The sequence below is a fragment of the Zeus faber genome, assembly GCF_960531495.2.
Source record: "Zeus faber genome assembly, chromosome: 7".
In the NCBI taxonomy this organism is placed as follows: Eukaryota; Metazoa; Chordata; class Actinopteri; order Zeiformes; family Zeidae; genus Zeus; species Zeus faber.
In genome coordinates this window covers 9,110,927-9,127,428 of record NC_137203.1, presented here as the reverse complement: position 1 = coordinate 9,127,428, position 16,502 = coordinate 9,110,927, and the positions used below count along the sequence as shown (strand labels likewise).

The 16,502-nt window shown below is 46.7% G+C and overlaps 1 protein-coding gene across 5 annotated transcripts in view; it reads right to left on the bottom strand.

The window, feature by feature from the left end:
- Positions 1 to 1,432: 1,432 nt before the first annotated feature.
- The window catches only part of slc20a2 (solute carrier family 20 member 2), a 45,535-nt gene continuing 30,465 nt past the window's right edge, over positions 1,433 to 16,502 (bottom strand). For all 5 annotated transcript variants that reach the window (XM_080003986.1, XM_080003987.1, XM_080003989.1 and 2 more), the window contains 3 exons: positions 15,805 to 15,990; positions 8,504 to 8,588; positions 1,433 to 5,098 (listed from right to left, as the gene is read on the bottom strand). In XM_080003986.1, the coding sequence (XP_079860112.1) occupies positions 4,934 to 5,098; positions 8,504 to 8,588; positions 15,805 to 15,990 (436 nt within the window). In that variant the 3' untranslated portion in view covers positions 1,433 to 4,933. The remainder of the gene's footprint in view (positions 5,099 to 8,503; positions 8,589 to 15,804; positions 15,991 to 16,502) is intronic.

Below are 16,502 nucleotides of genomic sequence, written 5' to 3'. Positions count from 1 at the left end.
CGAATATCCCTTACTTTTTGTGAGTAGTGTGTGTGTGTGTGTGTGTGTATATATATATATATATATATATATATATATAATTATTTTTTTTACTTCCACCTCCAACTCCGACTCCTACCTATGCACCTGTCAAATGAAGATAAACCTCGAGATCAGAGCTTGTGATTTTTTTTTAATATCCCTGAGCTGAAATGATGTATTTGCAGCAACCATGATGTGGCTTTATAGAGGTAAAGAAAATGTTTAAGTGGATGGAACCAGATCTTTGCAGCATGAAGTTCACTGTACAAGAGAAACACCACAATGAAACAGAATGAACTATAATTATAATTATTATAATTATAATAATTATTGACTTCACTTCAGTGTGTAACCATCTTCACACGGGAAAATGTCTGCAGCCCTTTCAGAGGAGCTCGCTCTGGGTGTTTGGCACGAGAAAATCTTACCACGGTGCTGGGGTCCTGGGGTCCTGGGCGCAGCTTGGGCATCTCAAGGGCCTCCTGTACAGTGCGTGTCATGGTGTCGGGTTATGAACATTTATCATCTGTGTTACCTGATGTGCATTGACCTGAGGTTTTTCATTCTGAGCGACAGGAGAGCAAAACATTTCATGGTGCATGGAGAAGGTTTAATGGTCCCTGCACTGATGTAGAAGGCAAATGCACCTTGTTGCATAATGAGTCAAATGTAATATTGACGCACTGTGGTCTAGATTGTACAGTTAGTCATGTAGAGGTATCATGTGGTCTACCATCGATGATATGCTGTGTCAGTATCATACATCATTAAAATGGCAGTTTGCAATCCAGCGTATATCAAAACAGTCCCAAAAATGAACCTTTGATTTGACATTCAGCCCTTTTAGAGGGTGCTTGGCATTATTAACATATTCATTATATGATGAATAAATATTACTGAAGAACATCAATTTTGCAAATAATCTGATTCTAGATCCTGTTCTATTTTACATCTTACAAACCTGCTTTCAGTGCAAACTTTCCTTATATAGCGGGTGAAAACAGTGCCCCGATGCTCAGATGTTTGAGATATTTTTTCCATTATCTAGAGGTGAAATCAAAAGTTAAGATTTAGTCGTGCCGCCGGGCCAGAGTGCCGCATAAAAGCATCCTAGATCCAAAAGGCTGTTCAGTGGTGACCGGCATGGGACGACTGAGCCATTTCGAGTCGTCCAGTGCTTACCGTGCCAAATCACTCTGCCGTGAGTTTGGCAGATCAACCCCCCTCTGAAACGGAAAATAAATTCTGCTTCAATGAATTAGAGCAAATTATTCGGTTTTATGCTCTTGAAAGATAAAGCTGAGAATTGTGGGGATTTACGGTCAGTAGAGCCATCAAATTTAGGATTTAGCATTTCCAGAATCCCCCCCCCCCCCCGGCATCCCCTGTAAATAATCCACACAGCACAATGTCATTTAGGTACTCTTTGTAATTTTAATTCCCATAATTTAATTAGTTTAAATGCAGACATTTTATCATTAAAATTTAAATAAAACATTACAGTACGATATATGCAAATCAGAAGGGCTTGGAGATCTTGCTGTGGAGCCCGGGCAGTTTTTTTATTTTTTTATTTTATTACATTGTTTTTTTCTTTCCTTTTTTTTTTTTTTTCCTTTTTAAATCTGAGGACGAGACAGTTTAATAGCAAACAGTAAAAAGACAACACAGAGCTGCGAAGCCTGCAGGGCCAGCCAAGGAGCACATTCTATCACAAAACAGACCAGAGCACTAGCTAGACAGCACGCCACATCCCTGTCAAGTGTCGCCGTTTTCGGATGAAGGTCAAAACCGATGCCCCGCCGCCCCCCGCACCATGCGGCGACGCGATGCTGCTGCTGCACTTCAGCTTCTTTTATTGCACGTTTCGAGGAGAAAAAAATGGCACGTTCTGCCCGCCAAACCTCCCCCGACCAACTACACAGAGAATCGCCTCCCGTCGCGGCGATGCCACTGCCCGCCCGCCTTCTACGTTACTACTGATGAGTTGATGTTGGTCTAAGACGCTGTCCCTCTCCACCTCCATCGCTGCATCCCTCTTGCCTATCAGGACTGAGAATGCACGGGGATAAAAGAATGACCCAGGGAGCTGCGCGGGGGGTCCGCGGGGGGGGGGCGGCGTGACGCGGGTGGAGGCCGCCTGCGCAACGCGGCGCATGACCCATTTAAAAAGTTGTTCAGGTGACGGATATGCTTGGCGTCACTAATTTGTTGAAAGCGGACGCGCGCGGCTGTGGTCCGAGCTTGGCCGGCCGTTCGGAATCCCTCTTGTTCACCAGGAGCGTGGACACTCGCCGGCTCGACCGGTCGTTCGAACGCGAGGAAGATGTGGATGCCGATCAACTCCACCTCTACTTAACCACAAACGCCAGTAAAATCAACCCCATTCCACCAAACAAGAGTCAAACGGGAGAATCCGCATCCCCTTCCCGTCGGCGTTCCCCCGCCTCCCAGATCCGACCTCCCGTCCAGAGGAGGTCGGATCATGTTCACGGTTCGTTCCAACCAAACTGTGAAGCAGGCGATCGACGCTCTGGTTTAAAATGTCCGCCGGTGATGTCAGCTGCTGGTGTTTGGCCTGAATGGAAACCTGCGAGACCAAGCGGCGGCTTTAAAGCCTCCGTTGTGTTTTCAGTCTGTTCGGACTAAAAGATCGGCTCCCTGCGCAAACGAAGAGGAAACACCGCAATCTTTATGAGCGGAGGACCAACAACGTCGCCCGAGTCATCATTTTTCTTTTTCTATGCACGTTTTGGTCGACGGGATCTGCTCCCACCGAGCCAGTGACTGCCGACGCTGGTCCAAGGCCCCCAGACGAGCACTCTTTTTTATATCCGATGCCCCCCCCCCCCAAAAAAATTGGCAGATTTAAGATCTCGGCGGGGGGTGCGGCTGCCCCGTCTCACAGCCTGTAATCAAAGCGGCAGGGAAACAAAATTACAAAGTGTTTTCGTCTAAAGTCCAAAAATAAAAAATAAATGGCAATTTTAAAATCCGATCCGTTTGGCAACCGACACGTCACAACCCACGGGTGAAGAGAGCGCGCCGGGTCAATAGCCGATTGCGGCGCGCGACACTCGAGGCGCGGTCGCACTCGGCCGTCACCCTGAAAAACCACAAAACCAAATGGAGGGGTCGCTTCCTAGGGTTGCGGTGACGCCAGGTTTGCGTTCAACCAGATGCGTGTCCTCCTCCCTCCCCGAGTGTCCGGCTGCTCGCCCAGCTTAAAACTCATATATGGTAGAAAAATATATATAGTCTTGATGAAATTTCTCTATTTATTCTCTTCATTATTTCATTGCACCCATACAAGAGTTAACGCGGTGTGGTAGCAGTGTAAAGTGACTGGTACCATGATTAGCTCTACGGCTACGAAGAAACACAACAAAAAATCTCTCTCTCTCTCTCTCTCTCTCTCTCTCTCTCTCTCTCTCTCTCTCTCTCTCTCTCTCTCTCTCTCTCTCTCTCTCTCTCTCTCTCTCTCTCTCTCTCTCTCTCTCTCTCTCTCTCTCTCTCTCTCTCTCTCTCTCTGTAAACACCACAGTACTTAGTCATTTACTGCTTATGCACACAGTAAAACAATGTTACAAGGCAAGTGGCCACTTAAGCATAGATTTGTTCATCTGAAAAAGAAAAAAAAATTAAAAACCATAACAACACACCACAAGAATAAAGGAACTTGCAACACATCGCATCAGGACTCGGACTCAAAAAAACAACAAGAAAAGCTTTAGGTTTTTGTTCAGTTAACAGGTCACGTGACTCTGTCGAAAAAGCTGGTGATGATCAATATTATCCTTCCGATGATCGATCGTACCCCGGCCCCGCCCCCGGCCCCGCCCGACATCTACACCTGCGATCTTTATTTAACACAGGTCGGTCGTCCTAAGCTGCGACGGGGTCTTTCTTCCTTTTTTTTTTTTTTTAACGGAAACTGTTAACCGCTCGTCGTGTTTGTTCACCTCAGTCTACGCTGTGATATCGGAGTCGCAGCCCCCCCCCCCCCCAAAAAAAAGAAACAAAAAAAACAAAGGATGATTTCTAGGACCACCTCAGGGTGTGCGTGTGATTGTGCGTCAGTCCATTTGCACTTCCAGTATTTTGGCTTCAAAACGCTCCACGGACGTTGGCGTGTTGATGTTCAGACTGCTGCGGCTCTCCGAATTCCTCACTCAACCGTGAGAGTGTGAGAGAGTGTGTGTGTGTGTGTGTGTGTCTGTGTGTGTGTGTGTGTGTGTGTCCCAAAGATGCCCCCACGCCTCAAATACTTCTCATTCCGAGGCAGATCGTTTAAAATTTTGCGGTTTTTGTTTTCAGACCTTCCCTCAGACCTGTTGAATATGACACCATGAAGGGGCCCTCCGATAAAAATGTAAAAAAAAAACCCCAAAAAAAACAAAACAGAATGACACCCCAAAACTACAGAAGACATTATTTACAGTACAAATTACAGTATAGTACATCATTAAAAAATATGATATCCATCTTTAAAACATACGGGGACCACTTGGCTTATTGGGTTTTTTTTAGTCTCCGCTCGTCTTCCCGGTACCTTCCTGTCTAGCACTGTTTGGGTGAGATGGGATGGGTTGGTTGACCACACGCAGATAGATATATATATATATATATATATATATAGATTAAAATTTTATTTTTATTTTTTTACCTTAAAGCAAGCTGCAGTACAATAATTCACATTGATTCCCTCGTCACCATCCACGATAAACCCCACTCCGCCTCCTGCCCAAACCTGCAGCGCTAAACACACACACACGTGCACGCACGCACGCACGCACACACACACACCTGCTCTTTTCTCTTTGCTTTTCTACCCCCCAGCGACGGTCCGGAGCGGGCGTTCCCTCCGCCCCTCCGCCGGCCCTCCTCTCGCTCGCCCCCGGCCCCGCCGCCCTCAGACGTAGGGCAGGATGCCGTAGACGAACAGCGCCATGACGGCGGCGCTGAACAGGCCGGCCACGGGCACCGTCACGAACCAGGCCAGGAAGATGTTCCGGAAGAGGCGCCAGTCCACCGCCTTCTGGGAGCGGATCCAGCCCACCGCCACCACCGAGCCCACCTGGCGGGCGGAGAGACGGGCGTCAGGAAGCGGCACGTGGGACAGCGGGGGGCGCGGCCCTGAGCCTCCGTGGAGCGGCGGCGTGGGGCGTCCAGGCTTTTTCTGCGCAAGGCGCTGAGAGTATAGGGAGGGGGGGGGGGGTTCTAGGAGCTTCTAGGTCAATTTGGGCCGTGGGATTTCAAACTAAAAGCCTGTACGTCCCACCCGCTCTTGAGGACCAGCACCGGCCCACTAGTACACAGTACTAGTTTTTGGGTTAGTTTAATTATTAAATGTCTGTCAGTGCTTGCACTCAAATTCATGAAGAAGTCTGAGATTGGCAGTTCTGGTGTTTGTACAAGGAGGTATGTTTAAAAAATAAATAAATAAATAAATAAATAAAGTATAGTATATATATATATATATATATATATATATATGAAGAGATTATGGAGTACAATAGACTGATAAAATTATGTAAACGAAGCTCAGACTTCAACATGAAGTTATTTTCCACTCACCTTCACGTCATAAAAACATAATACACCAGCAGCACTAAGGAGGACGGACAACACACACACGCACGCACGCCAACCTTTCACCTTCACAGTGTGTTGGAGTGGCAGCTCCAAGGTCATTCGACCGGCATGAGCAGTGACTGGTTTTAGCATGTGCGCTGAAAGTACGTGCGTGTGTGCATGTGTGTGTGTGTGTGTGTGTGTGTGTGGGGGGCGGACCCCGTGTCCATCTGCTTGCTCTTATACGGCCACAGAAACCCAAGACGCCTTCTGTCTCGCCGCAGCTAATTCTGGAAGTTGGTTGCAGGGGAGGGGTCGCAGTGTATACCCCACTCTCACTCAACAAAGACGAATCTAAAAAGCGAAATAAACGTCGTTGGGAGCCAATCAAAGACGCCTCACACGACGGGCGACTCGACTGCGGCCGATCAGAGCCGAATTAAATGAACGATCTCTGCTCTCACTGAAGTGAAACCTGTGTGTGCGTGTGTGTGTGCGTGTGTGTAACAAGTGCGACGGCACAATTTTAGGGGCGCGGATACGAAAGCTGAACTCGGTGTAACCTCAAGTGTGTGTGTTTGTCTTTTATTTTTTTGACTTTGGAAAAACAACAAGTCACTGCACATTATCACATCCCAGTGCACCCAACACACACACACACACACACACACACACACAGAAATTCAGCTTCCACTCCACTGGAATTAGGGGAAACCAGAATGCAAAAAAAAATATATATATAAATGCTCAGGGATGACAGTTGTGTTAGAGGAGTGAAAACTGAACCACTGCCACACACACACACACACACACACACACACACACACACACACACACACACACACACACACAGGTTTCTGCACAGAAGTTGTGGACGGCAATATCTGATTTAAATGATTTTATTGTTGTTTTTTTACTCGATGTTACTGTTGGAAAAGGTACTCTGTCTAAATGACTATCCTCATAGTTTGTCCAAATAAACACTCTTTGGATAAAGTTATTCACAATCTTGACGTTTCGATTTAGTCTCGGCCAACTTCTGTGGATCCCCCACGACACAAGCAACACCACTTCATCACATCCCGACCATCGCGGAGCATCAGTAGATTTAGCACGGTGGCAGAGCGGTTGATTATTGAGGGTTTAGAGGAGAAAGGCAGGTTGTTGTTGTTTTTTTGTGGGGGGGTGGGGGAGTGGGGGGTCGGGGTTAAAGGAAAGAAAAAAATCTAAAATGTTTGGATGGAAATGTTGATTGTTGAAAAAAAATAATAACAATAAAAAATCAGCAACCAAATGTCAGTTTTGGGTCTCGTGCCTTTTCTCCTGGTGGGCGGCGTGCTCGCGTTTAACATTTTTATTCCCTTCGTTCGATTTACAAAAGCACTTTCACTCGATACCTGTTATAAGTAAACTTCACTCTGCGTTGTATATAAATATCTATTATCCCAAAAGGATAAATCTTTCACTGTACTGCACCATGAAGGTCACCTTTTGACTTCATTTGAATGGACAAGTTAAAACTGGGGTGAACCCTGATGTCACTGACACAATTTCCAGTTCTTAGGAGACAAAGAGCTTTTGTTTCGCACGTCCTGTTAAACGGTGCCAAACAAGTGCAGCCATCAGCTTGCCCCCTGCCCACCCACCCACCCCACCGGCGTGAATTTCTCCAAAAGCCTTTTACCAAGTTGCCAAAACGGTGCCAACTAACTGCAGCGTTAAAGCTTATTATCGAGGGGAGGGATCTCGTTCGCGCGCAGCTCACAGGGAGCGGCTCAAAGTTCGTTCAAAGTACAACGTCTTCTGTTCGCGACCTGATCAAAGCGACGGCCGAAACGGCCTCCGACGGCTTTTCTAGGTTGGAGGCGATAAAGCGGCCGCGTAACAAATCTCCGCCGGCTGGTTCGTTGGGTTTAGCTTAGTTTAGCTCCCGCAGGTTTCCGGGGTTCAACGCCGCGCCGCACCGCCCCGGGAAAAGGCGCACGAGAGAACAAAGCTGCAACTTCAGGAGTTGTGATTGGCTCTACGGTGTCGACTGACTGCGGAGGGTGAAGCGCCGGGGCGGCTTCGCCACCGCGACTCTGATACCTTGCAGTGGGTGGAGCTTATGGGAATGCCCACATTTGATGCAACGAGCACTGTTAGAGCACTCATTACTTCAATGCAAAATCCGCTGTGAAGACAGATGGGGACAGAGGGGGGGAGAGGAAACAGAAAGATGGAGAGGGGGAGGTAAAACAGTGGAAAACAAGTGAGACGGGTGGTGTCGGTGGAGTCAGAGTAGGGGGGGGCGCAGCGGTGGGGGTTTGCTTGCAGCCAAACGCATTCGGGGGAGATGGGGGGCTCGGAGGGCCCCACACAGCACACCATGCCGTGAGAGAGTGGGAGGCAACGGAACAGAGAGTGAGACACCACGTCCGCGGACGGAGGAGAGGAAAGTGGGGCCGACAGGGGGGCTCCGCTACGTCTCCCAAATGAGTCGCTCCGATGCTCCTGTAAAGGGTGGGGGCGGGGGGTGCACACTGCCAACCGAGTCACCCGGATCGGACCCGGTCCGTCTGATTTGTTGCCCGTAGGCGATTGTCAGGTCGTTGCAAGTCGGGGTGACAGGCTTCGGGGGAATCTACGAAAATAGCGAATTTACAAAAATGCCAATTGTGCCGTCAACACCAGATATCAGAACACAGTGGGCGGCCAAACCAGGAACACCAACAAACAGGGAGATATGAGTGACATTTAGCCAAATCCCGGACAGCCGGGAGACTTTGTGTGCGGGGGCGGGGTAGTCCGTGTGATCCGGGGCCGACAGTGTGCGCTCCCGGGGCCCCTGGAGACGCCTGGGGAGGGTGGCGGGTGGGGCCCGGAGGCCGGAGTGGGGGCCGGTGAGGGGGCCTCCACTCAGTCATACCTTGCAGTGTGTGGTACTGACAGGGATTCCGATATTTGAAGCCAACACGACAGTGAGCGCGGAAGCCAGCTCAATAGTGAATCCACTGTGGAGGAAGGAGGGAGGGAGGGAGGAGGGAGGGAGGGGGCGAGCAAAGAGACATCCTTCATTTTAACGCCTGGGAAGATGTTTCGTCCGGTGGCGGCACGGACCAAACCACACCGTGCGTCCCCTGAGTCAGAGCTGAGAGTGCTCCGCCGGGAGGTTCAGAGAAAAAAACCAAAACAAACAAAAAAAAAAAAACACTCAAAATGCACATGTGCGGAAAATGGAAACAACAGCAATATCTCTCTCTCGCTCACTTCCGCACTCAAACTCTCATCCATAACAAAAAAAAAAAAAAGGGCGGAAATGTCTATTGCAGCAGAGTTTTGTAGGGCTTGGTAAAATAAGAAATAAAATAAAATAACAAAAACACAAGATAAAACAATAACAGATAATCCGACACAATTCAATTCCATTGTTTCAATTTCCAAATCGATTTGTGATATTGAAAATTTAAATACCGAAACTTTGGAAGTTCCAGTACGCACACATTTTCAGCCTAAACTAAATACCACCGGCATCATAAACAAAGGGAATTTCAATTCATTTGGATATACATTAATTTGCAACTATTTGTGACATATGATATATTTCTGTATTAAACCCAGTTTGTTCTGTAAAGTACACATGCAGTGTGCGATAGTATCGTAGCTCGTGGCAAAAAATCAAACGACGCAATATTTTCCTCGACGATATCGAGCGCCTGACTATGTTTTGAGGGGGAGACTGTTGGTGGGTATTCCAAACCAAGCATCGATCAGAACGGTCTATTAATTCAGAAAACCGCGTTACTTAGCAGCCTTAAAAACCTCAAATCCCGGACGATATCTGGTCCCACGTCGGGGACACCGTGATAGTATTAGGACGTGGCCGGCTGGAAAAAAAGGGTTCGTCCCTCCCGCTTGCGTGGTTCTGCGGGAGGCAGTAAGACCCTCCACCCTCAACCCGTGTGCTCCTAAAAAAAAACAAAAAAAAAACAACCCCAAACAAATAAATATATAAACAAACGTGTCATGGCTATCTGTCCTATAACGTCTGCAACGCAGAGCCACGGCGAAGACCAAATACATAACCGTCCCACACAGGATCAGGTCACGGTGTAGAAACCGAGGATCTGGGTCTGCACCCCCTCCTCCCCTGCGCTAACCCCGTCTGAGCGGGAGCAATCTGTCCATGTGGCGGCCGACCAGTGAGAGCGCAAAAAAACAAAAACAAAACAAGCCGTGTCCGAAGATGATTAAAAATCTATTTTTTGATTCTGCGGGATGCCCGTCAGCGGTGCACGGCCCTGACGCGCATCGTCAACGCGGAGGCCATGACGCACGCCCGTGCACGCACACATGCACACACGCACACACACACACACACACACACACACACACACACACACACCTGTTTGTCTGTTTACCCTCTTCTTGTTTGGTAAAAGGTGCTTTTTGCTCCAAGAAAGAAAAAAAAAAAAAAAATCAATAAAAAACACAACAAAAACCCAAAACAAACAAAAACCAAAACCTTAAGCGCCGAGATGCTGAATAGAAACAAGACACTCGAGGGAGGAGAGCGAAACCATGGCAAATTCCTCTTTGTGCTCTGGAAAGAGGCCGAGCTGGTGATGGAGAGTCTGCGACTATGAGAAAGGAGGAAGGCGAGAGGGAGGAAGGGAGGAAGGGGGAAGGGGGGAGTGAGGGGAAAGCAGGAGTAATGTGAAAATCAAGAGGACCTGAGGAGGGGGGGGGGAGGAAAAAATGAGATGGCGCCGGGCGTGAGAAAACAGCCGGGCGGAGAGAGAGGGAGGGAAAGATTTAGTGGAAACAAGCCCACCAGGAAGAAAGGAGACAAAAAAGGAGGAGAAAAAGACGCGAGAGGGGGGGGGGGACAAACAAGTGAAGCGGAGGAGCGTAGAAGGAAAGAATGCCGTGAAAAAGGAGAACGGAACACTGCACAAGAGAGAGAGAGAGAGAGAGAGAGAGCGAGGAGAGGCCATTTGGCGTCCTCCCTGTGGCTGGGGACGAGCAGCAGCGTTCCCATCGCAGCTTCTCTCTCTGCAGAATATTCACAGTGCAGGGAATCACCAAACCACTTCCTGAATCCCTGCGTGACATTCCTGCCAGGCAACAGGGCTCTTGTCCTTGTGCCCCCAAGACACACACACACACACACACACACACACACACACACACACACACACACACACACACACACACACACACACACACACACACACACACACACACACACACACACACACACACACGTACTGACTCACACCCATTACAGTTTGGATTCCCCCCCCCCCCCCCCAACATTAAAGTTTCCAGGACTCGCCAAGTCGTCGGTTTCACTGTAATTATCTTCTTGGAGACTGTACGACGATGAGTCACCTTCAACCGGTCGGAAATCTGAACCGACACGTAATGTTGTAGTAACACGTAGTGGTAACATGTAGTAACACGTTGTAGTAACATGTTGTATTAACATGTTGTAGTAACACGTAGTGTTAACATGTAGTAACACGTTGTAGTATCATGTTGTATTAACATGTTGTAGTATCATGTTGTATTAACATGTTGTAGTAACATGTAGTGGTAACACGGAGTAACATGTAGTGGTAACATGTTGTGGTAACATGTCGTAACATGTGGTGGTAACATGCAGTAACATGTTGTAATAACATGTTGTAGTAACACATAGTGGTAACATGTAGTAACACGCTGTAGTAACATGTAGTGGTAACATGTCGAAACACTTTGTAGTAACATGTTGTATTAACATGTATAAACATGTAGTGGTAACATGTAGTGGCAACATGTAGTGGCAACATGTAGTGGTAACATGCAGTAACATGTTGTATTAACATGTTGTAGTAACACGTAGTGTTAACACGTTGGAGTAACATGTAGTGGTAACATGTTGTGGTAACATGTAGTAACATGTGGTGGTAACATGCAGTAACATGTTGTATTAACATGTTGTAGTAACACATAGTGGTAACATGTAGTAACACGCTGTAGTAACATGTAGTGGTAACATGTCGAAACACTTTGTAGTAACATGTTGTATTAACATGTATAAACATGTAGTGGTAACATGTAGTGGCAACATGTAGTGGCAACATGCAGTAACATGTTGTATTAACATGTAGTAACACGTAGTGTTAACACGTTGGAGTAACATGTAGTGGTAACATGTTGTGGTAACATGTAGTGGTAACATGCAGTAACATGTTGTATTAACATGTTGTTGTAACACATAGTGGTAACATGTAGTAACACGCTGTAGTAACATGTTGTGGTAACATGTCGAAACACTTTGTAGTAACATGTTGTATTAACATGTTTAAACATGTAGTGGTAACATGTAGTGGCAACATGTAGTGGCAACATGTAGTGGTAACATGTAGTGGTAACATGTTGTATTAACATGTTGTAGTAACATGTTGTAGTAACACGTAGTGGTAACATGTAGTAACATGTTGTATTAACATGTATAAACATGTAGTGGTAACATGTAGTGGTAACATGTAGTGGTAACATGTAGCGGCAACATGTAGTAACATGTAGCGACTACATGTAGTAACATGTAGCGGCAACATGTAGTAACATGTAGCGACTACACGTAGTAACATGTAGCGACTACATGTAGTAACATGTAGAGGCAACATGTAGTGGCATGTAGTAACATGTATTGGCAACATGCATTAACATGTTGTAGTAACACGTAGTGGTAACATGTAATAACACGTTGTAGTAACATGTAGTGGTAACACGTTGTGGTAACATGTAGTGGCAACATGTAGTAACATGTAGTGGCAACATGTAGTGGTAACATGTAGTGGCAACATGTAGTAACATGTTGTATTAATATGTTGTAGTAACACGAAGTGGTAACATGTAGTAACACGCTGTAGTAACATGTAGTGGTAACATGTAGTAACACTTTGTAGTAACATGTATTAACATGTTGTAGTAACATGTATTAACATGTTGTAGTAACACGTAGTGGTAACATGTAATGGTAACACGTGGTAACATGTAGTGGTAACATGTAGTGGTAACATGTAGTAACATGTAGTGGCAACATGTAGTGACATGTAGTGGCAACATGTAGTAACATGTATTGGCAACATGTAGTAACATGTAAAGGCAACATGTAGTGGCAACATGTAGTAACATGTAGTAACATGTATTGGCAACATGTAGTAACATGTAAAGGCAACATGTAGTAACATGTAAAGGCAACATGTAGTGGCAACATGTAGTAACATGTAGTGGCAACATGTAGAGACAACATGTAGTAACATGTAGAGGCAACATGTAGTAACATGTAGAGGCAACATGTAGTGGTAACATGTTGTACTAACATGTAGTAACATTAGTGTAACATGTAGTAGTAACACGTTGTAGTAACATGTAAGCAGTAACAGTAAGTAAGTGTGTTTTCTGTGTAGATTGTTTTATTTTCCGACGTTTACATGAAAAACTAAATCCCTGCGTGAGAGTCGCTGTGCGGCGTCCGTGTCCCACAAGCCTGGAGCACGGCAAGCAGAGTCAGAACTGACGTTCAGATGAGGCCTTGTAGTTCCAATGTGAGTGATGATTCAGCAACTGGATTGCTTGTTTCTGGCCTCAAATGTGCTCGGAAGAAGATTCCAGTGAACTGACATGCGGTGAAATCAGTGAAAGTTTACCAAGTAAATAAAACGCATCCCAGGGTAAAGCAAAGCTCACTGGCTCAGAACTAGGGGCTTGGCCCGTTTTAGAGGCATGTCACATTGGCTCGAATGCATAATCGGAGTCGTATTTTCAGCAGAAAAAAAAAAAAAAAAAAAAGTTTAAAAAACATGTTTTGGGGACCTCAGAAACCTGTCTTAACATGTGTACAAAATAAGCATTATAGGTGCCCTTTAAAGCCTTTTTTTTTTTTTTTTTTTTTAAACCGTTGACTTCCAGGCCTCTCGCTGACAGGTGGGATTAGTGGGCATTATTCACGGTTAGTTGGCGATCTGCCGCACGTGGCTCTGGAGGGGGAAACGGCGCCTCCCCTTCCAGAGCCACATTTTCCGTGCTATCGTGCAGGAGCGTGAGATGAGGACGGAAAGTGGGAAGGCCAGTGACTGATCGGGGCGGAGGTGGCGGTGGAGTGCCGGCGTGGGAAACTCCGTCCCATGTCGGCCTTCGACGTGGGGAGCCGAGGGAAGGCCCGGGCGTCGCGCGTACAAGTCTGAACAGACATTTTTGATGAGCGTTGAGGAAAGAAGGAGCTTCAAACCAGGAGCAGGTCGGCACATGGTGTTCAAAGTACTGTGCTGCTGCCAAATCGAGTTTAAACCCGTTCAACAGTACTTTAAAAGGCAGACGCGCCATTGATTAAAATCATTTCATAAAAACAACGACATTTATTTAAACACAAAAATACAAAGTCGTATAGTTAAGGTGCGATAATTTATATATCAAATATATAATTTACAGTCTTTTAGTATCATATCCTTATGAAAAAGAATGGATGGGGTGACATAACACTATTCTGTGACCTCAGATTTCGCACTGTAAGAAGTTAAACATTTGAAGGAGTTGAATTTGAAGATAACAGTTTAGATACAAGAGCCTCTTCAGATAGAAGTGATGAACTTCAGTCGAACAAGGGATCTTGAATTTAGGAGCAGATATTATGACATGTCAATATCGTGTCAAGCTGGCCATGATTATCATGGCAATATCATATCATACCGTGCCGCCCGCGGTAGATAAAGAAGACTCCTTTGATAAGACTTTAGAGATCCAGGGGAGGAATTCAGGAAGTTGAAGCCAGTCGAGAGGAACTGGCAGCGTGAGCACATCCTCTTTTTGTACTTTTAAAGTGTCCTATACACCGATCGGCCACAACATTAAAACCAGTGACAGGTGAAGTGAATAACATTGATCACCTGGTTCCAGTGGCACCTGTGAAGGGGTGGGACATATCAGGCAGCAAGTGAACAGTCGGTTCTTGAGGGTGATGTGTTGGAAGCAGGAAAAATGGGCAAGCGTAAGGATCTGAGAGACTTAGACAAGGACCAAATTGTGATGCCAGACGACTGGGTCAGAGCATCTCCAAAACGACCGGTCTGCATACTGGGGGTTGGTTAGTACCTACCAAAAATGGTCCAAGGAAGGACAACTCCCACTGGTCCAATCCCACAGAAGAGGGATTGGACCACCTGCTGTAGCACAAAGTGGTGAAAAAGTTAATGCTGCTATGATAGAAAGGTGTCAGAACACACAGTGCATCACAGCCTGATGCGTATGAGGCTGTGTAGCCACAGACCGGTCAGAGTGTCAATGCCGACCCCTGTCCACCACCGAAAGCGCCTAATGAGCATGTGAGCATCAGAACTGGACCGCGGAGCAGCGGAAGAAGGTGGCCTGGTCTGACTAATCCCGTTTTCTTTTACATCATGTGGGTGGTGCATGTGCTTTTTTTACCTGGGGAGGAGATGGCACTATGGGATGAAGGCAAGACCTCGCTACTCCCAGGACTTAAAGGATCTGCTGCCAACGTCTTGGTGCCAGATACAACAGGACACCTTCAGAGGTCTTGTGGAGTCCACGCCTCCACGGGTCAGAGCTGTTTTGGTGGCATGAGATCTAGCTACACAATATGGCAGGTGGTTTCAATGCTGTGGCTGATCGGTGTACATCCTTAAGGTTTTACAGGGGTAGAAAAAATGAAAATAGATAGTAAATAGTGTTGCCTGCTTGAAAGTAGGAACCCAGTTTAACAGCAGTAACTATCAGTTACATAGCTACCTTCGTTGCAATTCATTTTTCGACAACATTTTTGTTGTAGGTCATTGTCAGCACATTTACTATACCTGACCATAACACAATCAAATAGTATAGTAGTTGCAGTAGTTAATAGTAGTTGCAGTAAAGGCACTAAACGGTGCTCGGATGACAAACTCATGGTTTGTTAACCCTTGTGAGGGTGTAATGAGATCTCCCTGCACATGTGTGAAGTCCTTCCCAGAAAGCCAGTCTGAAGGAATATCTTCCAGTTTGTGTACGTCAGCGTCGCAAAGTGTGTGAACCAGAAAACACTCGAAATCCTGCTCTCATATCAGTCACACAGATCAGTGCCCCCCCCCCCCCCCCCGTACGCACGCACACACACACACACACGCACGCACGCACACACACGCACACGCACACGCACACACACCCTCTGACCGTGTTCCTCACCTGGAGGGGGTGATGGGGGTCAGGTCCTTTCCCATGGTCTGGATCACACGCCGGCCCCACACCCACAGGCCGGCGCAGATGCCCACACCCCCGTAGAACAGCAGCCAGATGGGCGTGGCGGCGTCCTGCATCACACCCCCCTGGTCGTAGATCATCCACAGCGCCACCAGAGGCCCGATGGCGTTGCTGCGGGAAGAGGAGACACCCAAGTTACGAGCCGGCTCCCTTGAGAGAGAGTGCGTGCAGCCTGTTGCCCCCCGAGTGGTTCAGTCCACGCTTAAGGTTGTTGAGCGTTACAATAACGAAAAGACAAAACCTTTTATCATCCATCAGGATTTCAGATTCAGATAGTGCGAAACCTACCAGGGCTCGGCAGTAACGGTTGCCCTCTGCAACCAGATTGAGCCAATGGGCAACCATTTCATGGCCTCTGGTAGCCCCCTTTGGCAATAACTTTTTAACCAAAAAAATATGGACAGCAAAACGTGCACCCCAAAATAAATTGCATTTAAAATAAGTTCAATAAAAAAATAAAAACAAGTTGCATTAGTGATGTTTAAATATTGATTAAATATTTTTATAGTCGGAACCAGAACGCTGTGCCTGCAGTGACTCATGTGGGCACACCGGCGCGCACAGGCACCTGTTCACGCTTAAATGTCATTCTCCGTCATCCGTGAGGTGTAAACAGCAGATTC